This window comes from Neoarius graeffei, chromosome 3 (assembly GCF_027579695.1).
Source record: "Neoarius graeffei isolate fNeoGra1 chromosome 3, fNeoGra1.pri, whole genome shotgun sequence".
In the NCBI taxonomy this organism is placed as follows: domain Eukaryota; kingdom Metazoa; phylum Chordata; class Actinopteri; order Siluriformes; family Ariidae; genus Neoarius; species Neoarius graeffei.
In genome coordinates, this window is record NC_083571.1 from 33,720,066 (window position 1) to 33,747,533 (window position 27,468).

General features: G+C 42.2%; 1 protein-coding gene across 1 annotated transcript; it reads right to left on the reverse strand.

Moving 5' to 3' along the window:
- Positions 1-232: 232 nt before the first annotated feature.
- Positions 233-27,468, reverse strand: tlr3 (toll-like receptor 3). Its single transcript, XM_060916708.1, has 6 exons — positions 27,081-27,468; positions 18,088-18,549; positions 9,613-9,807; positions 1,985-3,840; positions 1,327-1,615; positions 233-883 (listed from the first exon to the last, which is right to left on the reverse strand). The coding sequence occupies exons 2-5, from the start codon at positions 18,517-18,519 to the stop codon at positions 1,339-1,341; spliced, it is 2,760 nt and encodes a 919-aa protein (XP_060772691.1). The 5' UTR covers positions 18,520-18,549; positions 27,081-27,468; the 3' UTR covers positions 233-883; positions 1,327-1,338.

Here is a 27,468-nt window from a genome sequence, read left to right on the forward strand (position 1 = left end):
TTGTCTGTGTCTGTGTGTCAGCCCTGTGATGACCTGGCGACTTGTCCAGGGTGTACCCCGCCTTTCGCCCGTAGTCAGCTGGGATAGGCTCCAGCTTGCCTGTGACCCTGTAGAACAGGATAAAGCGGCTAGAGATAATGAGATGAGATAATTAAGGTAATGAAAAATTTATTATTGAAACATCTTTACTTTTAATATTAGTTAACACAACTGAGCTTACAATAATATTAAAAGTAAACATTTTTAAAATTACAGTATGTAAATGCTATTTTAATCCATGATGCTCTTTTGTGTATTTCTTATATAAACCAATAATAATAACAATAAAAGGCCAAATAGTCAAAGAACATCACTGTTTGAGCCTCGGTGCTTCTTCAAACTGAAAAAAAACTTAACTTTATCCCAATGTCTTTCTAAACTACTATCATTTAAAATAATTACACTTCCAAGTAAAATAAGTGTAGAAATGTTGATGAATTTACACACCTTCAAATATGTTGTTCCAGACACAGCCACTAGACGGCAGAGCATGACAAATCATGAGAACCAAAATATGAACACAACGCTGTTGTATAAAATCAACAGCTTACACACAAAAATTAGTTCACTACATCACTGTCATGTCATGGTTTGAAAAATTTTTCATACAAAAATATGCAACATTACAAAAATTCACCTCTTGTGATTCAGTGCAAAATATTTCTCTGAAGTTCATATTCTTTCGCTGTGAGGCTTTGGTTTAAAAATGAATCAGGAATTCTGTTTTAGGTGAAACAGGGAACTGTTCTTTGGGTTGAACAAATAACAAAAGGACAGTTTCTGCTTTAAAGACAGTATGGGTTTAAAAGAAAGAAAGTGGAGGAACCTTGATGAAGTTGGCACGCTGTGTAAAAAAGAAACAATAAAAATTAGACAATTCATTTGTGTTAAAAAGTGTTGTCTGAAATCAAGTGTTGTCTCAATTCACTTACTTAGCTTTAATTTTGCCATGCTAGCAATAACTAGCTTAGTGTAACACAGTCTTCAAATTCACAAGTATCTGGCCCTGTCACCTTTTTTCCAAAAGCTAGCATTACTCGTAATGCTTGCTTTTGGTATCTATGAACTAACGAAGCTAAGTGTATTTAATGATCTGTAGCTTCACTCTTATTATACAACGTATTATCCATCTAACTGTTACCTTCCTTTGGCTAATTTGTGAACATTAGCTTACTCTGTAAGCTGTTAGCTTAAAAAGCAAACTTGTTATAATTTCAGACTTCCAAAAAAGCTAAACAGCATGAAATGAAAGCCTTTCTTGAGGCTAGCATTAATAGCAACCCTTACTATTGGTGTCTGTTATAGAGAGTTAAATCCATCGTCCAGGTTTTGCCCAGATGGTAGGTTTTGGCTGACGCGGTTGCTTGAGGCTAATGCTAGCTGTAGTTTCTGGCGGAAAGCCGGGATGCGTTCTTTTTGCAGTGGCCACTGGACTATGCAGCGCCGTTTCAGCATGCCTTTACGCAACATGAGCGACTGAGTCAGGCGGTACTCTGCGACATCCTCCAGGAAAATCAGAACCAGCGAGTCTCGATTTTCTTCCATTACCTGGTGAAGGGCGTGTTGGGCTTTAAACCTAGAGAAAGATTTGTGAGAGAAAAAGACAGAACTGAGAACACTTGTGACAAGCACTTATTTTAAGATGTATTGAGAAAGTAAATCTACACTGAATGTTTGTATTTTGGTTGGCATCTGTGAATAAATTTCATCATCTGCATGACAATTACATTAACAGTGGAACACAAATGTAGATAAAATATGCTTAGTTTAATTATTCTGGTATAATTTGCTAAAATGAGTGAATGTTTTGGCTCATTTTTAAGGGAACAATTAGAGGAACTAGACACAAGAAGTAGAAACTGGCTTGTGGACAATTTTCTTTGACCAAATGACTTTCAGTTCATTCTTTAATCATGTCATGTGTGGTTGTAATTCTTAGACTTACTGTCTACACCAGGGATCATTCAAAAGTGCCTCGGTGACAACAAAAATGATTTTCCGGGACTTTCTCATGTTCTCTACAATGCTCTCTAATGTGGAGCTGCCTGGTATTGCATCCCGGTCCTCCAAAAAGAACCTGAAATTCTTGTCTTCCAGAGGAAGCAAGCTTCGTTCCACCCAAAGGTAATCCTCGTAAGCATGGACAATGTAGGCTTTGTATTCGTATCTGCACTCAGCCAACCTTTTATAGCGAGAGTCATTTATATCCAGGGTGCGATTGACTAAAATGTTCCAGTAGAATTGAATTCTCCACCCATGGAAGTGCACAAAGAAGGCTATAACCATCAAACCTAGTACTAAAGTGCTGGTGATTATATACATAGCCTGGAAGGGTACTAGGTCCTTACAGGATTCTGGGTTGAAGTCCAACACCGAGTGGTTAAAGTACAAGGATGGAGTATTGCAGATGTAGCTTTTGGCACGGTCAGGTACACTGGTGTTGGTGGTATTGAGCCAATTGTGGAACCATAATATGCTCTCACAGGTGCAATCAAAGGGGTTATGGTCCATGATAAGCTCTGTCAGGTTGGACAGCGGTACGCCAAATGTCTCCTGCCGCACTGAGGTCAGGAGGTTTTTCTCCAGCCACAGGAAACGCAAAGACTTCAAGTCATCAAAAATGGAGTTATGCAGAAAATTCAAGAGATTCCCACTAATACTGAGGTATTTTAGCTGTGAAAGGCCTTGGAAGGCCTTTGTTGGAATCTCATCAAGACCATTGTAGTCCAACTCAAGAACAGTAAGGTTCTGAGCATCACGAAGGAACAGCACTGGACCCCCAGGATTAGCATTTTTCCACACCCTGGCCAAATTATTGTGCTGCAGTTTCAGCACACTAAGATGGTGTAGTCCATCAAGCAAGCCATTTTTGATGTTTGCAATGTTATTATTACTGAGATCCAGCAATGTCAGGTTGACCAACAGTCGAAACGGAGACGGATCCATTTCCAAATTGTAACTTAGGGCATGCCCAAGCATCAGAGTCCTCAGCGTGGGTACATGGATGAACGACGTAGGCGTTAAACTGATCATCTGCTGGTTGAAGGACAAATTAATTTCCTTGATACTGTTGAGACCCTGAAACTCTTTCCCCATCAGCTTCTGATTGATGTAGTTATGGCTGAGCACAAGAGTCTTGAGGTTTTCTAAGCTTGAAAAAGCTCCTGGACCAAGGGTCTTGATGCCCATACCTGTAAGATTGAGTGTCTGAAGAAGTGGAGATCCTTTCAAGGAGGCAAACGTGGTGTTGCTGATTATCTTTAGCCCTGTGCTGCTCCAACCCAAATTCAGTTCTCTCAGACATGGAAGTCCATAAAAGATATTCTCAGTAATCTCCCTAAACGAAGTCCTCTCCATGTACAGATATTCCAGCTTGGCCAAAGGCTGGAAAGAGAAGTCCTCTATGACAGGCAAAGGGGATGCATGACCTTTAGCTAGCGCCAACTGCAGATTGAGTTTCTTCAGACTTTTCAGTCCTAAAAACGTACCGTTGGTCAGCTGTTTTATGTTGTTTTGTTCTAAAGAGAGGTACTCCAGCATGGGAAACCATTGAAAGGCTCCATCTGTGATTCTGGCCATGTTGTTGTTGGAAAGATCCAGAATAGTGAGATTAGTCTTGCTTAAGCCTTTGAAGGTGCTGCTGCTCAGCACGAATTGTTGAGTGTTTTGGACAGATAGGTTTCTCAGATAGGTGTTCGACAGCTCCTCACAGAGTCTGGACATGAAGTTGGGGTTGAGCTTGCAACCATCTAGCACCAGGTCTTGTAATCCGGCAATGGGTGTGAAGCAGCCTTGATCCACCTGGTGATTGAGGCTACAATTAGTACAATGGTGTTAGAAGTATATGTTGTTTTTACAGACTATACCTTATACCGCAGTACTGTAGCTATAACAAAGCTTAGTGGTAAATGACATATAGACTCAATTTCACAGAGGTACGGTTCTCATCTGTGCTACCAATTTTAGTGATTTCAGCTTGACTAAACAACTTCCTTTGTTAACCAACATGATAACTATGGATAATTATAGACTTTCAGCTAGCGCAATGCATAAGTTGACATTTTTATACCTTTCAGTGCCACCTGTAATCATGTTAATTTAGAAAAGTCACTATAAAAGTTCTGGAATCTGTTTGTGACACAAAAATCGTGTTATAATCCGGAAAATACAGTAAATCCATATGCTAGCCAATGTTATATCAGTTCAGTCAAAAATAGGTTCGAGAAACCACATGGCTCAAAATTAGTACAATTTTTTTTTTCTTCCTTAAAACAGATTCTGATCACGTTTCCCCTAACCAGTCCAATAAAAGCTTCATTCCTTGATGCAATGTTAGTTAGGGGTGGATGATGTGACAAAAAATATCACAAACATTTCCACAATACATTATACAGATCACAATATAGAGTACTATATGGAGACGAGTGTTTTACTGGGAAATACGCCACTCGTATTTTTCATACGAGCTACATCCAGGATATAGAGAACTTTCTCATTGAATATTTGCATCAGCTCTGACGTGTGATGTCATGTTGTCTTGACAACCATGCAATATCGTAAACCATATTCAATGCTCATTCTCCATTGGGTAGAGTGGCGTAATACACATAGGATAGGCAATATGCTAACAATATAACATGCTATCAAACCAAATGAATGAAACTCGCTAGAAGGGAATAGAATACATGTTTTTATTCCATGGAAAAGTGCCCTGTATGTATAATAATTACCATTACTATACATACAGGACACTTTTTCCATGGAATAAAAACATGTATTCTTTTCCCTTCTAGTGGGTTTACTGATGGCATGCAATATTGTTATCATATCGCTTATCCCCCATGTATTATGCCACTCTCCCCAATGGAGAATGAGCGTGCAATATTGTTACAATATTGCACGTTGTCAAGACAACACGTCACTCGTCAGAGCTCATGTGAAGATCCAATGACAACTTTTCTTCTGCGCATGCGCACAATCATTTCTTTGTCCGCCGGGAAAGCGAGAAGACGGGATTATTTCAGTGCTTGGTTTAACCACTAAATAAATAAACTGAAAACTGAGACTAAAGACGTGCTGAACACCCAAAAGGCTACCAACACTTAATTATGTATTCTTCACGCATATTTACAAGAGAAAAACATACCAAGGGACATTGAAAAAGTGGAAAAGAGACATGTCAGAGATGTAAAACTTCCGCACTAGCGAGTGACTGTGACAGTTTGTACATAAACATGGCTGCGAGGTTTGCTTCATTAAAAGCAGAAGATTTAAAAAGAAAGACGCACTGAACACCTGAAAGGCTACCAAAACTTCACTGGATATTCTTCACGCATATTTACAAGACAAAAACATATGAACAGTCATCGAAAAACTGGAAAAGAGAGCAATAGCCGAAATATAAACTTCTACTTGGAGGTGAGGAAGAGTTACGGAAACTTTTACAAGAGAACTTCACTCGTGGACTTCACTCAGCAAAGCCCTTTTGTTTTGAACAACTGCAATGTAACAATTAACTAAACCAAAAGTAACTTTGAACTGTCAACCTGTATATAGCTTGTATATAAGTTGGGTTGTTGTTCAGGCTTTTTGGACTTGTACCATTTTTATTGTTAGAGCTTTGACTTTGTACAGTACATTGGATCGACAGAACATTGAATTACATTCTATCAGAATCAGCATTCAATATTGGTAAGTTCCCCCCTGTTCTTAACTTTTTGTAAAATCTATAATTGCTCCGTTGAATATTATGTATAATAATAATAATAATAATCTCATCTCATCTCATTATCTCTAGCCGCTTTATCCTTCTACAGGGTCGCCGGCAAGCTGGAGCCTATCCCAGCTGACTACGGGCGAAAGGCGGGGTACACCCTGGACAAGTCGCCAGGTCATCACAGGGCTGACACATAGACACAGACAACCATTCACACTCACATTCACACCTACGGTCAATTTAGAGTCACCAGTTAACCTAACCTGCATGTCTTTGGACTGTGGGGGAAACCGGAGCACCCGGAGGAAACCCACGCGGACACGGGGAGAACATGCAAACTCCGCACAGAAAGGCCCTCGCCGGCCACGGGATCGAACCCGGACCTTCTTGCTGTGAGGCGACAGCGCTAACCACTACACCACCGTGCTGCCCAATAATAATAATAATAATATTGGCTAGCTTTTTTTGTGGTATATCAGATATATTCCATTCAGCTACTCATCTTCGACTCGTTCAATATCATGCTAGCTGAATGGAATATGTATGATATACAACTCAATGCCAGCCAATATTATTTAAATATTTCACTCCGATGATATCACTCCCAGTGTTTTCCCATTGACTAGATGCGTGGTGTCAAAATGGCAAACTGGTTCAAAATTAAAATTCTTTTGATTAACTTGCGTATTTTTTTTGGTGGATGTGTCCATATAATATAAAGAACATTACACAGTGGCGCAAATATATCAAGTTTGTCTTCTCATGTTGAAAATATTTTCAAATATACATTCGGCACTTGAAGATAAACTTCATATCTTTGTGCAACTGTGTAATATCCTCTATACAGTAAATCCTCTAATACTGGCCTGTATTCCATTACTGGCCGGGACTCTAATATTGGCCGGTCTCGCTGTCGGAGGAGGTAAATAATGGCCGGACTCTAATACAGGCCGGGGCTATAACCAACGATGTTTCTGAGATCATAGTGGCCTTACACAATCGTTCCGATCTGAAAGACAATTGTGATCAGTGGCGCCGCCAGGCGTATGGCCGTACGCACTAGGCGTACCTTGGGGAGAGAGATATTTTTTTTTAATTATAATTGTTACCTGAATGCTTTGGCAATGCAACATAATTTGAGAAAGAGAGAGAGAGAGAGAGACGTGTGTGTGCCGGCGCATTTGTGTGCTTCAGGAGTGGGCGGGGTGTGCGTGACCAAGAAAGCTCATTGGTCAATGCAGATATACTTTTCTTGCACCACTGAGATTCTTTCCAGTTTTGAGAAACGGAGACAGACAATCGTCAGTAGTCAGAGCTTGTGCGAGAATTTATCGAGAAGCGAGTCAAAAATGAGTAAACGAACCCTGAAACAAACGAGCTTGTTTCAGACTTTTACAAAAAAGTCCAAAAGCAGTGATCCAGGGGTGTCATCTGCTTGCCAGTCCTCTCCAGTATCAGCTAGTAACACGGCACCGGCAGCTTCCACTCCTCCGCAACCGAGCAGCAGTACGCTGCAACTGGATGCTAGCTCAGTTCCTTTGAGGGAATTGCCTTCATCTACCTCTGAGTTTGAAACTAGCCATACATCCAGTGAATTTCATATAAGAACACCTACATCTCCCTATGTCCCTTACGATCAGAAGTAGATGGTTGCTCCACCTTGCTGACAAATGAGCCATCAGATAGCTTTACTAATGAGCCACGAGTCAGCCCGCTATCACTGACATCAGATTTATCAGACATAGGTAAACTTCAACCAGATGCCTTAAAATGTGCACCGGACTCTGTAAAGCTCAATGTCCTACAGAACCGCTTCAAACCAGACAGAGGGTGGGTGGCTCCTTCTACTCTGATTTTCGGTAAACTCAGAAAAATACCCGAGGAGTTTTTCAACGAGTCTATGTACCCCACGTTGCGCTACAGTGTGTGTCAGAGTCGTGCGTGCGGTAGTGCTGAGCAAGTTCACTAGATTCTAATCGAGGCTATAAAGAGTTTATTGTTTATTGTCGTGTGTAGTTCACATATGTTGTTCAAATATCAGCCTGTGTTCATGGAAGGCTATTGTTCAATTTCAAGTTAAAGTTCTATCGTTGTTTTGTGTATAAGCCTATAGATCGACTCTTCATAGAAACTGCAGCACGCAAGCGTTTTTTTTGGGGGGGGGGGGGATTACACCGCTAGTGCGTACCTTACAGTTCAACCCTGCAGGCACCCCTGATTGTGATTACCGGTAGGTCTGGTGGTAACCAGGCAACCAAGCATCAACTTGACTCGAACGTGAGACTTCAGTTTTCAGTCACCAGCATCTTTTTATTCATTCCACTGGTAGTCTGTTTTGCTCAAATAGAAATAGAAGCCTGCCTCTAATTCTGGCCTCCTTCCAATAATGGCCTGGACCAAGATGCACTTGAGTGAAATAAAGGCCCCGGCCTATATTAGAGGATTTACGGTATATTGGTTTGCGCATAAACTGCCATCAAAACAATCATGTTACTTTTTTTTTTAAGGAAAAAAATATATACAAATAATTGTAATTATATGACTTAATACTGAAAAAAATCCCAGAAATAATTCAGTAAAATTCTCTAAAATTAGCATTGTAAATATTTTTTTTAATTTTTGAAAAAGAATGGATAAATTTTAAAAATGTAATGTTTTAAAAATATATTGCGATACCCACAATCTTCAGAGAAATGTTACATAATTTATGATTTATTACAATACCAATTGGCCGATTAAATCATCATATGAGGGGATAGTACGAGTTATTACATGATAATGATCTGTTTTGTTGCACTCAATCATAAACTCAGTGAGTGGAAAATGCACTGACATGCCTGCGCTGGTGTGTGGAGCTCTGTCAGTAAACACAACAGCCTTGATCAAAGTCCATGCGATTTTTTTAATTTTTTTTATCCGTGGCTCCACATCAGAGGACAATACTGATAAACCGCCAAAGACGGGGACAAAGCGACCTTGGTCTGAAGAGGAGAAAAAGGCCGCCGATAAAGCGTACGAGAAGGAGAAACGACAAAGGACTTATAAGCAAACGTGGGAGCAGGATAGGCCTTGGCTGCAATACGATTTTTATGGAATAATTAATTTTTTTCAAGTTGATTCCTAGTCAATATGAAGCTCCTGATGCTTTCTCTCTCATAAATGGTTAAATACAGAAAGCATGTTGGACATGTTTTGGGTGCTATAGTCATGATAGTAAGTATATTTGTTTTCAATACTCATACACCAAGTTGCCAAGTTTTCCAATATATTATTATTTGTTGATATTATATTATGGTGCTCTGTGTTGTTCTCATTTATGTATTTAACAACAGTATCAAAATACTCGGGTCTTGAAATAAATGCACATTAGTCATGAACCATGGTAACTACTCTCTCTTGTGTTATTTTTGACAGAAGTAAAATTCATACATGAACAAATTTTGGCTAGTTGATTTTCTGTTTGGCGAGTTACTTTGGAAGGTAACTAGCCTGGCTGGCTGGTGAAAAAATATATGAATTTCTAGGCCTGGATATGGAAATAACAATTCCTAGACAGCTCTATCCCAACTACTCTCACTCTTCCCAGATTCATATTCTACTTTACTGTGAACTATTTAGCGTAATCAGCTTGTATTATTAGTTACATCTCAGCTCATTGGTTTTATGCTCCTTTATTCATCATGATTCAGTAACCTTAATTCCTGCTTTGGGCTGCATGGTTAAAAGTTTGTCTTGTTTTCTTACTTCCCCATCTCCCCTTTTGCACATAACATATGCTACTACTCTGTTCCGCATTCATTCACACTAATACAAGAACAGTGAAAGTGAGCGTATGATGAAGCTGTGTTCCTCCTCACCTTCTTCAGAGGCAGCGAAGAAAGAACCAGTGTCCGGAAAGACGAGGATTTGTTGAGAAAATAAAAGTCGCCCTTCTTCAGGTCTGTGATTTCATTGCCTGCGAGGAAGAGGGTCTCCAAGCTGGGCAGTTGGGGTCGTAACCCCAGGCAAGCGGTAGTCAGTTTGTTTCGGGATACGTCCAGCCAGACCAAATTCTGCAGAAATATAGAGGAAATATGAAATGAGATCATGCTAATGCTAATACAACATACAGCACTTAATAATACATTGTGCAGCATTTAAGGTATTCTAACACTAACATTCGTCAAGTAATCTGATGTTTGGAAGCGATGGTCACCTACGAGCTAGCTAACGTGAGGTTATTTGTGTATTTTATTGTGTACGCAAAGCCAAATCCAAATTTGTTTACAATCTAGCTAAAGTTAAGTAAACTACTCACGTGTCGTGATGAAGTTTGTGATTTGCTGAACAGCTTTGTCCTAAGCTTTGCCCTTGCTGACTCAGGAACTCCTGCATGCCATCACATGCATAAAAGATAAACACTGATGCTGTAGTTATGATGTGGCTGCACTCTGCCTGGTTCTACCAGACGCTTGTACTTTCTCAACACTCCAGCAGATTATGAATGTGAAAGTAAACATAAATATGGCTGATGTGTCCTGACTGGCTGTAATTCCATTATAACATGGCACTGCCCTGTGAGTCACACACTTGAACACACTCTGTAGACAAACAGCAGCTGCAGCAAACGTCTTACTTCAACAGAAACACAAAAGAAACTCAATTCCAATGAAATCTAAATAGGCCTGTAACGATAATCAATACATCAATTAATCGCACGATAACTTTTAATGAGCTCGATAACTTTTCCGGCCGCGATAATTTCTATTTGCATGCTTGTTTGTTTTCCTCGTCTCTCTCTCTCTACCAAAGAGACTGAATGTCAAAAGGCTTCTATCGGTCTCTACTGACTCCTCTCGTTTCCGGGTCTTCAACCTTTTTTCCTCTGAGAGTTACGTTTAATAAAAATGGCCGAGAGCTACTCATGTTTTGTAACATTTATTCTCATCACTTATTTCGAACAAACTCAATAAGCTTTCTTTTCCTGAACATTTACAATATGTTACTGTCCAGTGTCCACATCTCACATTCTGTATTAAAACATCACAAAAATATTATTATTATTATCGTTATCATTATTACTACAAATACAGATATTGTTACTTATTCACTTATCATTGTTATGTCCATGTCACTGTATCACACTTCACAAAACTATTTACGGTACATGCACCAAGACATCTGAAAATGAAATGTTATCATGGATCACTTACAATTTCTACAAACCAAGAATCAAAAACTACCCAACAAAAAACTTTGGAAAGTCCGGGTCGGCTTTGCAGTGCGTAATAAATCCAGAGTGACGACCTGTCATTGCAGGTGCTCCATCAGTTGCAACAGACACCAGCTTTTCAATAGGGATCTTTTTTTCCACAAAGTAATCCTTTACGGCGTTATAAATATCAACTCCCCTGGTTGTAGTTTTCAATGGGAGTAAGGTCAAAAACTCCTCTTTAGTGGAAAAGTCGTCAAATACCATCCGAATGAAAACAGCCAGCTGGGCTGTATCACTGCGGTCCACAGACTCATCGCACTGAATAGAGAACCATTTGCACCTGTTCATGTCCAATTCCAGCTGTTTTACCGCATCCGCAGACAGCGCAGACACTCTCCTTGCCATGGTATTGGCACCAAGCTGTACATCGGCAATAGCAGACAAAATTTCCTCCTTATTTTTATGGTCGGGGTGGCACGGTGGTGTAGTGGTTAGCGCTGTCGCCTCACAGCAAGAAGGTCTGGGTTCGAGCCCCGTGGCCGGCAAGGCCCTTTCTGTGCGGAGTTTGCATGTTCTCCCCGTGTCCGCGTGGGTTTCCTCCGGGTGCTCCGGTTTCCCCCACAGTCCAAAGACATGCAGGTTAGATTAACTGGTGACTCTAAATTGACCGTAGGTGTGAGTGTGAATGGTTGTCTGTGTCTATGTGTCAGCCCTGTGATGACCTGGCGACTTGTCCAGGGTGTACCCCGCCTTTCGCCCGTAGTCAGCTGGGATAGGCTCCAGCTTGCCTGCGACCCTGTAGAAGGATAAAGCGGCTAGAGATAATGAGATGAGATTTTTATGGTCCCTGAACAACATTTCAGCCACCGCGGTCATGGCCTCCTTTACGATCCCACCATCGGTGAACGGCTTTTTCCGCTTCGTTAAAATGTGCGCCACTTTAAATGAAGCCTCTGTTGCTGAATTGGCCTTCTTCGCCGGTTTGGTGAACAGAGACTGTTGCCGTTGAAGCGTTGTCTTCAGCTCTGTTATCTTGTCTTTTCGTAGACTGCTACCCGCAGGGAAGTCCCGCAAAAAGTTGCCGTGGACTTTGGTGAAATGGCGCTCCACATTACATCTTTTACCAATCGACACGCTGGCACTGCAGATCAGATACACACACTTGTCTTTAACATTTGTAAAACAAAATTCTGTCTCCCACTCTTGGTGAAAATGGTACATTTTAATCCGCTTTTTGGTTTGGACACTTGTCGCCATCGTAAACTCCTGCTCATCTCACATCACTACTGACTCATCAAGATTGACATCACCACAACGTTTTGATTGACAGCTAATTGGCTAATAATCATTTTGTGTTGGAAGGGGGCGGGACAACTGTGAATTTTGATTGGACATAAATTTAAGTAGATTTGCCGAGGGACCAATTAAGTTTTCAGATTTATGTATGATTCATTGGCCCTTTGGCGAGCTACTTGGAAAGGGGCAGCGAGCTACTGGTAGCTCGCGAGCAACGCGTTGGAGACGCTTGAACGAACGTGTCAATTAGGCTACTTGCCAGTCTCATGGTCTCGTACCACCACTGAGTAGAGAGCACCGTGAGGAGTAGAAAGTCACAAAATGCTAGTTGAGATTTGAAAACAGAGATGGAATTGGTTTCAAAGCCGAACACGAAAGCTGCAGTGTGGGAACACTTTGGATTCAAACCGAATGATCGTGGTGAACCACTTAACCTGTGTGAACCAGTATGTCGCATTTGTGGTAAAACGGTATCATCTAAACATGGCAATACAACGAACATGCAACTGCACTTAAAACATAATCACCCGGTGCAGTTTTCCCAGCTGGGGAAAAAAACTACAACCCCGATTCCAAAAAAGTTGGGACAAAGTACAAATTGTAAATAAAAACGGAATGCAATAATTTACAAATCTCAAAAACTGATATTGTATTCACAATACAACATAGACAACATATCAAATGTCGAAAGTGAGACATTTTGAAATTTCATGCCAAATATTGGCTCATTTGAAATTTCATGACAGCAACACATCTCAAAAAAGTTGGGACGGGGCAATAAGAGGCTGGAAAAGTTAAAGGTACAAAAAAAGAACAGCTGGAGGACCAAATTGCAACTCGTTAGGTCAATTGGCAATAGGTCATTAACATGACTGGGTATAAAAAGAGCATCTTGGAGTGGCAGCGGCTCTCAGAAGTAAAGATGGGAAGAGGATCACCAATCCCCCTAATTCTGCGCCGACAAATAGTGGAGCAATATCAGAAAGGAGTTCGACAGTGTAAAATTGCAAAGAGTTTAAACATATCATCATCTACAGTGCATAATATCATCAAAAGATTCAGAGAATCTGGAAGAATCTCTGTGCGTAAGGGTCAAGGCCGGAAAACCATACTGGGTGCCCGTGGTCTTTGGGCCCTTAGATGGCACTGCATCACATACAGGCATGCTTCTGTATTGGAAATCACAAAATGGGCTCAGGAATATTTCCAAAGAACATTATCTGTGAACACAATTCACCGTGCCATCCGCCGTTGCCAGCTAAAACTCTATAGTTCAAAGAAGAAGCCGTATCTAAACATGATCAAGAAACGCAGACATCTTCTCTGGGCCAAGGCTCATTTAAAATGGACTGTGGCAAAGTGGAAAACTGTTCTGTGGTCAGACGAATCAAAATTTGAAGTTCTTTATGGAAATCACGGACGCCGTGTCATTCGGGCTAAAGAGGAGAAGGACGACCCAAGTTGTTATCAGCGCTCAGTTCAGAAGCCTGCATCTCTGATGGTATGGGGTTGCATTAGTGCGTGTGGCATGGGCAGCTTACACATCTGGAAAGACACCATCAATGCTGAAAGGTATATCCAGGTTCTAGAGCAACATATGCTCTCATCCAGACGACGTCTCTTTCAGGGAAGACCTTGCATTTTCCAACATGACAATGCCAAACCACATACTGCATCAATGACAGCATCATGGCTGCATAGAAGAAGGGTCCAGGTACTGAACTGGCCAGCCTGCAGTCCAGATCTTTCACCCGTAGAAAACATTTGGTGCATCATAAAACGGAAGATACAACAAAAAAGACCTAAGACAGTTGAGCAACTAGAATTCTACATTAGACAAGAATGGGTAAACATTCCTATCCCTAAACTTGAGCAACTTGTCTCCTCAGTCCCCAGATGTTTACAGACTGTTGTAAAGAGAAAAGGGGATGTCTCACAGTGGTAAACATGGCCTTGTCCCAACTTTTTTGAGATGTGTTGTTGTCATGAAATTTAAAATCACCTAATTTTTCTCTTTAAATGATACATTTTCTCAGTTTAAACATTTGATATGTCATCTATGTTCTATTCTGAATAAAATATGGAATTTTGAAACTTCCACATCATTGCATTCTGTTTTTATTTACAATTTGTACTTTGTCCCAACTTTTTTGGAATCAGGGTTGTACAACAGATGGGCCGTCACCTTCTGCCCGACAGTCCACAATCACTGGGGCGTTTAATCGACAAACCAAATACAAACAGGGCAGTGCAAAATGGTGCGAACTTACAGACAGTGTAGTTCGCTTACTCGCTAAAGAGATGCTGCCGTTCAATCTTGTTGAAAAGCCAGCCTTTCGAAAAATGCTGCAAACATTTGACAGCCAGTACGAATTGCCCTTGAGAACATACGTGTCACAAACGGCAATTCCACAACTGTACAACAGCATAAAAGACGACATACTTAAGGAGATTAAAGACATCGCGTTTTCCTCTTCAACTACGGATATGTGGTCAAGTTCAAACATGACACCTTATATGAGCTTGACCATACACTACATAACTGCTGACTGGACCCTGCATTCCAAGTGTTTAGAGACCAGATATGTCCCAGAAAACCATACTGCTGACACCACTGGAGAAAACTTGAAGTCTGCTTTAGCAGACTAGGGACTGGATGAGCACAAACTAGTCTGCATCACTACAGACAATGGTGCTAACATTGTTGCTGCAATAAGGAATCTTGGCTGGCAATGGCTCAATTGCTTTCACTGAAAAAAATGGCCTGTTAAATTAACACAAAAAAAATCTTGTACATCGGTTGCACTTATTAAAATCATATCCACTAAGACCAATTAAGTCATGTTCAGTCAAACAGAACATGACTTAATTGGTCTTAGTGGACATGATTTTAATAAGTGCAACCGATGTACAAGATTTTTTTTTGTGTTAATTTAACAGGCCATTTTTTTCAGTGTTGGCCACAACCTCCATCTTGCTGTGTCCCATGGTCTGGACAGCGACAAAGAACGGACAGCGCGTGCCATAGGACTCTGTAAAAGTTTGGTCAGGGTATTTAATCTGAGCTGGCTTAAGAGGAGAGACCTGAGGACGGCACAGAGTGAGGCTAATCTCCCCCAACACAGTCTAATACTGGTGAGTGATGTTTAATTCATTTAATAAGCTTTAATTTGCAACACAAAATATTTAAAGTTGTTTAAAGTTTTTATTTCATAGTAGCCTGTAGATGGGGCAGTAAGCAGAAGATGGTAGAGAGGGTGCTGGAGCAACTCCCAGCCATAAGACGTGTCCTGGCTGAAGACAGAAAACATGGCCACCTCAACCCAACATGGCAGGATGTTTCTGTGTTGGAGTCCATCAACGCAGCAATGAAACCACTGGTTGACTCTACAGACATCCTCTCAGGGGAAAAATATGTCACAGTGTCGTCAGTTAAGCCTGTGCTGGAACTGATTAAAGGCGATCTTCTCTCTCCAGGCCCCAGTGACACTGCACTGACAGCCAGTATTAAACGACACATGTGCAGGGTACTGACTGAAAAATACAGCTCACCTGCAATCCAAGACCTCCTGAGAAAGGCCACCATCTTGGATCCAAGGTATCGTGGCAGCATGGAGGAGGCATGGAGCATGGAGGAGTCCAATGCAAGAGCTACTGGACTTAAAAGGGCCAGAAGGAAGTGGAGAAGGTGCCAGTGGTGAGTGCTGCAGCAATGCTGCTGGAGGAAACGAGGATGAACCTACTGCTGCTGCACCCACCAAGAAGAAGAGGCTGAGTGACCTTCTTCAAAACAGAAGAGCTCATCTCACAGGTCAGGCCCAGGCTGCATTATCAAAAAGAGTACAGGCTGATGCAGAGCTGACCAAGTTCCTCCAAGATGATGCACTTGATGATGCATCTTGTGATCCCTTGATGTGGTGGCATGACAATCAAAAAAGATATCCTTTGTTGGCCAACTTGGCTCAAAAATACATGTGCATTTGTGCAACAAGCTCCAGCTCAGAGAGAATGTTTAGCACAGCTGGCAACATTGCTACACCTGAGAGATCCTGCCTTAAGCCACACAAAGTCAACATGTTGGTATTTCTTGCTCGGAATCTGCCAGACTAAAGTAGCTACGGATTTACATATGACCTGATGAGGCATCTGCTTTTATTAATGTGGACTGTTTTTGTTGTTAGTTTGCACTTTTTGTTTACAAAGGTCCTAACTGGCAGTTTGTTTTGCCTGTTTTCCCTGTCTGAGCCTAATGTTTAATATCTTTTAAGGGCAATTATGCTACAGAGACTTACTAATCCATTTTATTTATTGTTTTGGTTGTGTTTGATTTTTATTTGGGCGGCACGGTGGTGTAGTGGTTAGCGCTGTCGCCTCACAGCAAGAAGGTCCTGGGTTCGAGCCCCGGGGCCGGCGAGGGCCTTTCTGTGTGGAGTTTGCATGTTCTCCCCGTGTCCGCGTGGGTTTCCTCCGGGTGCTCCGGTTTCCCCCACAGTCCAAAGACATGCAGGTTAGGTTAACTGGTGACTCTAAATTGACCGTAGGTGTGAGTGTGAATGGTTGTCTGTGTCTATGTGTCAACCCTGTGATGACCTGGCGACTTGTCCAGGGTGTACCCTGCCTTTTGCCCGTAGTCAGCTGGGATAGGCTCCAGCTTGCCTGCGACCCTGTAGAAGGATAAAGCGGCTAGAGATAATGAGATGAGATGATTTTTATTCAAGTGCAGTTTTTTGTTAACAAGTCCTTGCTGTAAGCCAGACTACATTAGGCTATTCTTATGTTAACAAGTCCATTTTATTTAGGCCTATTGTTTTTGGTTGTCTTGCAGTTCCTGTGTTAAATGTTCTTTAGAAAGCAAAGTTTATTGATCTTTGAAAGGGTGTATTTGCATTATTATTCCATTATCATTATATTAGTTGAAAATGGTCTCAAAATGTCAATATTATCGTTTATCCCAATAATTTCTTGGTCAATTAATCGTCCAGCAAAATCTGTTATCGTTACAGGCCTACTAAATAACCTGTCATCTGATCCCCAACCCACACAAGTCTAGTTCTACTGTTCAAAGTCTACAGTAGTATTTTTTTACGTCTCTGTATTAAGGTGAGTTTCCATCTGCAACTTTTCAGAAACTCAAACTTTTTAACTAAATCAGGAATCTTTGCACAAATAACCCAGGCCCTTGTTAGTTCCCGGGCAGTAGTTCCAAGAGTATGCACTTTTCTAAGGACAAAGAATCACTAGCGTGAAGCAGTTTAAAATCAACACCATGAAATACAATGAAAGGCACAGAAGCCGCACCTCCTTGCCTGGAACTTAAGCTACAACACCTTCAGTTGTTCTAAGCACTAATGACTTTCCTCCTTCAATAACACTGATAGGTAGAGAGGCCACACCTCCTTCACAAAGACAGGTAACAGGCCACACCTCCTTCACTCAGACAAATAATGAAGCCACACCTCCTTCACTAAGACAGATAACAGACCACACTTCCTTCACTAAGACAGATAATGAAGCCACACCTCCTTCACTAAGACAGATAATGAAGCCACACCTCCTTCACTAAGACATAACAGGCCACACCTCCTTCACTCAAACAGATAATGAAGCCACACCTCCTTCACTAAGACAGATAACAAAACCACACCTCCTTCACTAAAACAGCTACAGAGACTACACCTCATTCAATTAAAACAGACAGAGGCTATGCCACCCTCGTTAAGACAAATAGAGCCCACATTTCCTTAAATAACACAGATACAGAGGCCACACCTCCATAAATAAAACAGATACAGAGGCCACACCTCCTTCACTGGGATTAAGACTGGGAATTAATATGACCAACCTCCGTCCCTGAGAAGGGTTCTCCGTGAAGTCTCAGTCTGTTATCAGACAGGTCCAGGTGTGTGAGGCATGTGTAGTTCCTCAGGTCTTGCAGCAGGTGCACTTCATTGTGACGCAGAGTGAGCCTCCACAACTTGGGCGTGGCCTGGCACACAGCCCCTGGCACTGCCTTCAAGCTGTTGTAGCTGGCGTCAAGCTGCTCCAGATTGAAGTATCGAGTCAGGGATGAGGGCTTGAGCTCGACCAACCGGTTATGGGACACATCTAGGACACTGATGTCCTCGGGCAAGTCCTGAGGAATGGAGTTCAGATTCATGTGACTGCAGTCTGCCTTTTTCAGCTCAACTCTGCACTCTTGTCTGTATGATCTACTTGGCACGAGGATCCACATGCAGAGAAACAGCAACAGGATGGTGGTGTCCCACATCGCCATGTGCACTCTCTCTCGGTAGTCTTGTGCAATCTAACAGCCAAAAACATCAGTAATCATTAGCATGACCAGACGTCCCGGTTTGACCGGGACAGTCCCGATTTTGAGTTGCGTGTCCCCAGTCCTGACAAAGGTCCGTCGGGATGCTGAAATGTCCCGGTTTACACCAAACACTAACAAACTGTCCCGGTTACAGCGATCATATATAGCCAATGAGATGTTAATAAAGCTTCTAGCAATTCAGCATCAATGAGCGTGTGTGCGCAGTCAACCTTACAATGTATCTATTTGTACAATGTTACAATATACAGTGGTGCTTGAAAGTTTGTGAACCCTTTAGAATTTTCTATATTTCTGCATAAATATGACCTAAAACATCATCAGATTTTCACACAAGTCCTAAAAGTAGATAAAGAGAACCCAGTTAAACAAATGAGACAAAAATATTATACTTGGTCATTTATTTATTGAGGAAAATGATCCAATATTACATATCTGTGAGTGGCAAAAGTATGTGAACCTCTAGGATTAGCAGTTAATTTGAAGGTGAAATTAGAGTCAGGTGTTTTCAATCAATGGGATGACAATCAGGTGTGAGTGGGCACCCTGTTTTATTTAAAGAACAGGGATCTATCAAAGTCTGATCTTCACAACACATGTTTGTGGAAGTATATCATGGCATGAACAAAGGAGATTTCTGAGGACCTCAGAAAAAGCGTTGTTGATGCTCATCAGGTTGGAAAAGGTTACAAAACCATCTCTAAAGAGTTTGGACTTCACCAATCCACAGTCAGACAGATTGTGTACAAATGGAGGAGATTCAAGACCATTGTTACCCTCCCCAGGAGTGGGCGACCAACAAAGATCACTCCAAGAGCAAGGCGTGTAATAGTCGGCGAGGTCACAAAGGACCCCAGGGTAACTTCTAAGCAACTGAAAGCCTCTCTCACATTGGCTAATGTTAATATTCGTGAGTCCACCATCAGGAGAACACTGAACAACAATGGTGTGCATGGCAGGGTTGCAAGGAGAAAGCCACTGCTCTCCAAAAAGAACATTGCTGCTCATGTGCAGTTTGCTAAAGATCACGTGGACAAGCCAGAAGGCTATTGGAAAAATTTTGTGGACGGATGAGAACAAAATAGAACTTTTTGGTTTAAATGGGAAGCGTTATGTTTGGAGAAAGGAAAACACTGCATTCCAGCATAAGAACCTTATCCCATCTGTGAAACATGATGGTGGTAGTATCATAGTTTGGGCCTGTTTTGCTGCATCTGGGCCAGGACGGCTTGCCATCATTGATGGAACAATGAATTCTGAATTATACCAGCGAATTCTAAAGGAAAATGTCAGGACATCTGTCCATGAACTGAATCTCAAGAGAAGGTGGGTCATGCAGCAAGACAACGACCCTAAGCACACAAGTCGTTCTACCAAAGAATGGTTAAAGAAGAATAAAGTTAATGTTTTGGAATGGCCAAGTCAAAGTCCTGACCTTAATCCAATCGAAAGGTTGTGGAAGGACCTGAAGCGAGCAGTTCATGTGAGGAAACCCACCGACATCCCAGAGTTGAAGCTGTTCTGTACAGAGGAACGGGCTAAAATTCCTCCAAGCCGGTGTGCAGGACTGATCAACAGTTACCGCAAACGTTTAGTTGCAGTTATTGCTGCACAAGGGGGTCACACCAGATACTGAAAGCAAAGGTTCACATACTTTTGCCACTCACAGATATGTAATATTGGATCATTTTCCTCAATAAATAAACGACCAAGTATAATATTTTTGTCTCATTTGTTTAACTGGGTTCTCTTTATCTATTTTTAGGACTTGTGTGAAAATCTGATGATGTTTTAGGTCATATTTATGCAGAAATATAGAAAATTCTAAAGGGTTCACAAACTTTCAAGCACCACTGTAGAGGCCGCGTTATACACTGTAAAAAATAGAATTACGCTTTGTTCAAGTAATTCCATATTCACAATTGAATGGACAAGAAAATATGAATAATTATTAACGAACAGAGGCGGCACGGTGGTGTAGTGGTTAGCGCTGTCGCCTCACAGCAAGAAGGTCCTGGGTTTGAGCCCCGGGGCCGGCGAGGGCCTTTCTGTGTGGAGTTTGCATGTTCTCCCCGTGTCCGCGTGGGTTTCCTCCGGGTGCTCCGGTTTCCCCCACAGTCCAAAGACATGCAGGTTAGGTTAACTGGTGACTCTAAATTGACCGTAGGTGTGAATGTGAGTGTGAATGGTTGTCTGTGTCTATGTGTCAGCCCTGTGATGACCTGGCGACTTGTCCAGGGTGTACCCCGCCTTTCGCCCGTAGTCAGCTGGGATAGGCTCCAGCTTGCCTGCGACCCTGTAGAAGGATAAAGCGGCTAGAGATAATGAGATAATGAGATGAGATTAACGAACAGAAAAATCCACATCAAACTGATAGGGTGCACCTCAATGATGTGTAAATATACAATAGTGAATAATCTGAATTGAAAATACATAATTGCCACAGGTGTTTATTCAGCGCATGCTCTTAATGACCAAGACACGGGGTTTCCGCTCCCAAATGCAAGGGCTGGGCAATGTGGTTCTCTCTCCGGTTGAAGTTCATGTTGTCATGGCTCAGGTGGATAAGGTGCCATACCATAAATCTGGGGACCTGGGTTCGATTCTGACCTGAGGTCATTTCCCTCTCTCTCCTGCTCATTTCCTGTCTCTACACTGTCCTATCCAAATAAAGGTGAAAAAAGGCCCAAAAAATATCTAAAAAAAAAATTGTGATAACCTCAATTGCCTTTTTGTACTACTGTGAATGCCACTGTTCAGCAAAAAGAGAAATCTATGTTGGCAGAATGAGGAATTGAAAATTGACTTAATTCTCATCTCATTATCTCTAGCCGCTTTATCCTTCTACAGGGTCGCAGGCAAGCTGGAGCCTATCCCAGCTGACTACGGGCGAAAGGCGGGGTACACCCTGGACAAGTCGCCAGGTCATCACAGGGCTGACACATAGACACAGACAACCATTCACACTCACATTCACACCTACGGTCAATTTAGAGTCACCAGTTAACCTAACCTGCATGTCTTTGGACTGTGGGGGAAACCGGAGCACCCGGAGGAAACCCACGCGGACACGGGGAGAACATGCAAACTCCATACAGAAAGGCCCTCGCCGGCCATGGGGCTCGAACCCAGGAACTTCTTGCTGTGAGGCGACAGCGCTAACCACTACACCACCGTGCCGCCATTGACTTAATTAAGAATTCTTAATAAAGATAAATGTTATCATAGTTTGGATTATCATGGGCACATCATTGGCAAAACATAAAATTCTTAATGCAGACGGTTGCCTTGAAATTTAAAGTATTCTCAACTATTCTTTTTTTACAGTGTAACGGTTTTTTTCGCTAGTGGCTGTCAACTACTGTGCGACAATGCCGAACAGATGAGCGCTGGGCGGAGATGTTCGCGCACTTCAAGAGTAGGGAGATTCCTTACAGCAATGTCAGCCAGCTTTGCCAGTTTGCCATGTGCCTACCTGGTACCAATGCTCCAGTTGAGCGAATATTTTCACTCATGAACAACACCTGGACTGACGAGAGGAACCGCATGACCGTGCCTACTCTCGAAGCCTTGCTCATTACCTGGGCCAATTTCGACGATACTTGCTCGCAGTTTCACAGCAGGCTCTCGGGCAATAAAGCGCTACTGGAGCAAATTCACTCATCATGTAAATATATGCAATAAAATGGCATCTTCTTTAGGGTGGGAGGATGGGTTGGGTGGCTGTGTTTCTGAAACATTTTTGTTGTCTTTCATCTGTTTCATCTGTATCACAGACTGTCTTGATTTGTTTGATGCTGTTGTCAACTCAGGGTTCACATTTTCAAAATAATTAATAGCCGACACTGGTTAAGATTAAACAGAGGCATTTTGGGTAAAGGTTCGGAGGTGACAACGATTAGGCTCATGCGCTCGTTCCTGTTACAATGCATAGCCTATTGTTAAAAAAAAAAGTTCATCACATAAAATGTTGATGTTAATATGCAAGCAATGCATTTTCTTGGCGTTTTCACAAAGGTGAAATAAATCAGTTGAAATTCAGCCCAAGTTTACATTAGACCGTATCTGTCTTGTTTTCTTCGCGGATGCACTGTCCGTTTACATTAAACCGCCTGGAAACGCCGGGAAACGGGAATCCGCCAGGGTCCACGTATTCAATCCAGATCGTGTCAGCTCCGGTGCTGTGTAAACATTGAGAATACGCGGATATGCTGTGCTGAGCTCTAGCTGGCGTCGTCATTGGACAACGTCACTGTGACATCCACCTTCCTGATTCGCTGGCGTTGGTCATGTGACGCGACTGCTGAAAAACGGCGCGGACTTCCGCCTTGTATCACCTTTCATTAAAGAGTATAAAAGTATGAAAATACTGCAAATACTGATGCAAATACTGCCCATTGTGTAGTTATGATTGTCTTTAGGCTTGCCATCCTTCCACTTGCAAGTGGTAAGTGATATGCGCTGGGATCACACACACAGCGGCTCATTCCCGAATCACAGCTTGTGCACTTCACTCGCACGCTCTGTGAGCTGCGCAAGGCCGGAGTGCGCACCCTCCAGAGGGCACTCGCTGTTCAGGGCGGAGTGATTTGGAGTGCAGGATGCCTGCGGAGCTGAGTGTATCCGTGTATTGGCGTTGCTGTGTGCACGCAAATCGTGTATTGGTGTTGCTGTGTGCACACTAATCGTTTTAAAAACGTTAATCTGATGATCCGCTGATACGGTCTAATGTAAACATGGGCTTAGGCTATTGGCCTATAGAGTGCTTCGAGGTCAGCGCGCACCTGGCGGCGGCCATATTGGAAGTCAAAGCGCGCTGTGTCAGTGCATTGTTGTTGTCCAGCGATGCAAAAAGGGGTGACAATGCCGAATATGTGCGTCATTGTTGGCTGTAGTAACCGAGGGGAAAAGGGTGGCAAAAGCTTCCACAGACTCCCTAAAGTCGTCACTAACCAGGGAATTGCAGCACAGGAGAAAAGCGAGCGGAGGAGACGACAGTGGCTGGCTGCCATTAACCGATCAAATTTAGGAAAACTAGACTGTATCCGGATTTGTTCTGATCACTTTGTGACAGGTAGGTTATATTGTCTTGAATTTCATAGTTACTAAAATAAAATGATCTTTTCTATGTACTTTCAGCAATGATTAATGGATATATTTGTCACATTAGGTAGCTTATGTCTACTGCAGTGCATTGTTGCATCAAATGGCATTTAAGATCTAGGCCTGGAGTAATGGACCCAACCGGACACAAATCTATCGTATGCTTCCATGCTCTTGTAGTTCTGGAAATCCTTTAGTTCACAAAATGGACTTGGGTGAACCACTAGATAGTTCACAAGCTCGATGTATGTCACATGCGGCAACAAGCTGGGGTCAGCTTTCCATTCCTTCTCACTAACAGCTTGTTGCCGCATGTGACATACATCGAGCTTGTGAACTATCTAGTGGTTCACCCAAGTCCATTTTGTGAACTAAAGGATTTCCAGAACTACAAGAGCATGGAAGCATACGATAGATTTGTGTCCGGTTGGGTCCATTACTCCAGGCCTATCTTAAATGGCATTTATGATTAAATGCCATTGGGATCTACATTCCCAATGAAACGTCCCTTCTCAGCATAACGCTCCCGCGCCTGCTTATCCAAACTTTCACAGTAGTGCTCCATCACTTCAGATGTCTAAATTCTTAAAAAATCCAAGCTTCTAAGCAGAGATGCACCGATTGACCGGCTGCCGATCGGAATCGGCCGATTTTCACGTGATCGGCCATGACCGGCGACCGGCCGGTCAAAATTAAAATATGCCGATTTTCTGCCGATCAAAACTTGTGTATCACATAGAGATGAAAGTGGAAATACTCGTAATTCGCAACTAAAAGGCTGCAGCTCCACTGGCAGCTTGAACATGCTTTCTAGTCCGATTGTGTTGCGCTTGCGCAGAACAGTGTCAGTCCTGCGCGCCTAACGAGCTCCGGTGCGCGCGCCGTTAACAACAACGAAATTCACTATATTTGGATATCCACATATAGTGAAATTATTTTTGTGCCAGATATTGGATGTGAAAAGAAGAAAACGTTTGTGGTTGTGTGAATTTCCCATTACAGGAATGTTGGCCTATTACCAAACATCTAGTTAGATTTGTACAAAGAGAGAAAGAAAAAAATGTCTTTTTGTTTGTTTTACAGCCTTGGTTGCACTTGATTCCATTGGAAATTACTCTACAAATACACATTTGACAAAGATGATAGAATGGCTATGGTATAAGTATGACTGGAAATTATTTTTGTATTTTGATACTGAATGAAGAAATGGGTTGTTCTATAAGGCACAAGTTTTCAGATCTAAACAGGCTTATGAAAGTGTGTTCCATAGCAGTAGGCAAATAATATATGAGGGGGAAGTTGGTTTTGTGCCAGATATTGGATGGGAAAAGAAAAAAATGTTTGTGTGAATTTCCTATTTCAGGAATTAATGTTAATACCAAACATGAAGAAAGATTTTACAAAGAACAATGTCTTTTTGTTTGTTTTCAACCTTTGAGGTGTTAAATTTATTACTGAAAATCTGGCAGAATGTTCTATTAAAGAAAAGATAAAAAGAAAATAGTCTGTGTGTGCTGTGAAGTGGTTTGAAAAAATGAAATCGGAATCGGCCAAAATCGGTATCGGCAGGTCACACTCCATGGAAAATCGGAAATCGGAATCGGCCCAAAAAATTGCAATCGGTGCATCTCTACTTCTAAGCCCTCTAACGCGGAAACGAATCGCTAAATGTTTACTCTATGATGTGTACTCTATGGCTACGTTCACACTGCAGGCTGAAGTGACTCAAATCCGATCTTTTCGCCCATATGTGACCTGTATCCGATCTTTTATTGACAATATGAACGACACAGATCCGATTTTTTCAAATCCGACCCAGGCCGTTTGGATATGTGGTGCTAATTCCGATTCCTATCCGCTCTTTTCATATGCGACTTCAGTCTAAACCGCCAGGTCGCATTCATCCGACTTACACGTCATCAACAAGCCACAAACGTCACTATTCTGCGCTGAAGTAGGCGGAGGGTCTCTCAAAAAAGTTACAACAACATGGCGCATAATCACGGGCGCAGATAGAGGGTGGGACGAGTCATATTTAAATTCACCTCGTTCGGTCCCCCCCACTTATAGGGAGGAAAAAACGTCTATGCCGTCTTTCTTTGCATAAGGCAAACCTCACGGAAAAATCAAAAGACTAATTACCATTCGGTTTATTGAGGTGCACAGCAGTGTATACATAGTTGCAACAACTCACATAAAACAAAACAAAGACTGATATTCGGTTGGTTGAGCTGCGCAGACTGCACAGGTTGCGAGCTCGAGCTTGGTTGCTATGGTTACTAACAACAAGTTTGACAGGCATATCGGGGTTGGGGTTGGTTTGCTGGCAGCTTTGTCCCCCCCAGTTTTTTGTCCCCCCCAGTTCAAAAAACGTATCTGCGCCCCTGCGCATGACATCAATGCGAGGGACGCTTCGGGCTGTGAAGGTTCTGAATCTTCTCAATGGAAGGACGCAGAGGTTAGGGAGCTGATTTCCATTTGGGGGGATGCAGCTATTCAAGCTAGATTGGATGGGTCATACCGCAACCGGGCGGTTTTACTTCCGTAAACACTGGCCATGCTCACTGCGTGTGACGTCGTCGTATCCTGCAATGCGCATGCGGAACACTTTTAGGTCGCTTTTCGTTCATACTGAGGATCACATACAAGTCGCATATATTTGTTAATGTGAACGACCTCACAAAAAAATCGGATTTCACAAAAAAATCGGAATTGAGCATTAAGCCTTGCAGTGTGAACGTAGCGTATGATGTGTACTCTATATTATGCGCGCTCTGGAGCGAGTGACTTCCAAGATGGCCGCGCACGCGCAGTGTTACTATTAGCATCATCTCGGAGCCCTCTATTCCCTACCATCACATCTGTTGTCTGATTTTCTTACTTTAACTGAATTGTGATAGAAGTACATGTAGATAACAAGAAAATACTTGATTATTCTCTGAAATGTTGATAAAAGTGAGCTTCTACAAAATGATAAAAGCACCTGTCTGAGCCATGGTTTGAGCCGGCGCATGTTTACATCAAAACGCGTGTGCGTGCACGAGTATCACGGTCACGCGCAAAGTGTCCCGGTTTGAGACTCGGGAAATCTGGTCATCCTAGTAATCATGAAACATTGAAATGCAACAATAATAAAAATAGATTTAAAAATAAAGTATAACGCTATCCCTGTATTTCAGATTTTTTTAAAGACATCAGTTAAAATGTAAAAATTATTGAACCATCAGATACTGTGAGTGTCAAAGTCATTGAACAGCCAGTAGAGTCAAATTATACTTTGATCAAGACTGTAATGTGGAGTATAAATGAGCCATCAATGTAATCATATTATTGTGTTGTTATAAATGCGTTATAATAAAGTGGCAGAGCGAGAGAGAGAGAGAGAGAATCAAGATACTTACTATTCAGTACTCCAGAAGTACACGTCTTGTCTGTTCAGTACAATCGTTTTATTTATTTATGGCGTCGCAGTTTAATGACGTGCCTATCCAAGTCGGCGTGCATGCAACTCTTGCAACCGAGACGGAGCCCCCGCGCAAACGAGCGTTCCGTGCAGCGCCACAGGATGTGCTTGTGTGACAGCGGAAGGTGATGTGACCTGCATCCTCCTCGTGCATTTTGCTGGAGTGTGAAAGCATGCAGCCGGTTTCGAGTTTCTTTTCCCCATTCGCCACTTCCTCACTGGAGTAAAAATAACATGTCCCAACACCCAAGATGCATAAACATCCATGCTGTGCCAGCGTAGCCTTGTCCCAGCCACACCTCACTCACTACACAGGCACCATGACA

Bases quoted from the DNA above. Each gene is read 5' to 3' on its own strand.
- tlr3 (XM_060916708.1), bottom strand. From the start codon at position 18,519: ATGGCGATGTGGGACACCACCATCCTGTTGCTGTTTCTCTGCATGTGG. The intron at 3,841-9,612 runs GTGAGGAGGAAC...CTCAATCACCAG, and splicing joins CTTCGCTGCCTCTGAAGAAG to GTGGATCAAGGCTGCTTCAC. The intron at 1,616-1,984 runs GTAAGTCTAAGA...ATCTTTCTCTAG, and splicing joins AATGATCCCTGGTGTAGACA to GTTTAAAGCCCAACACGCCC.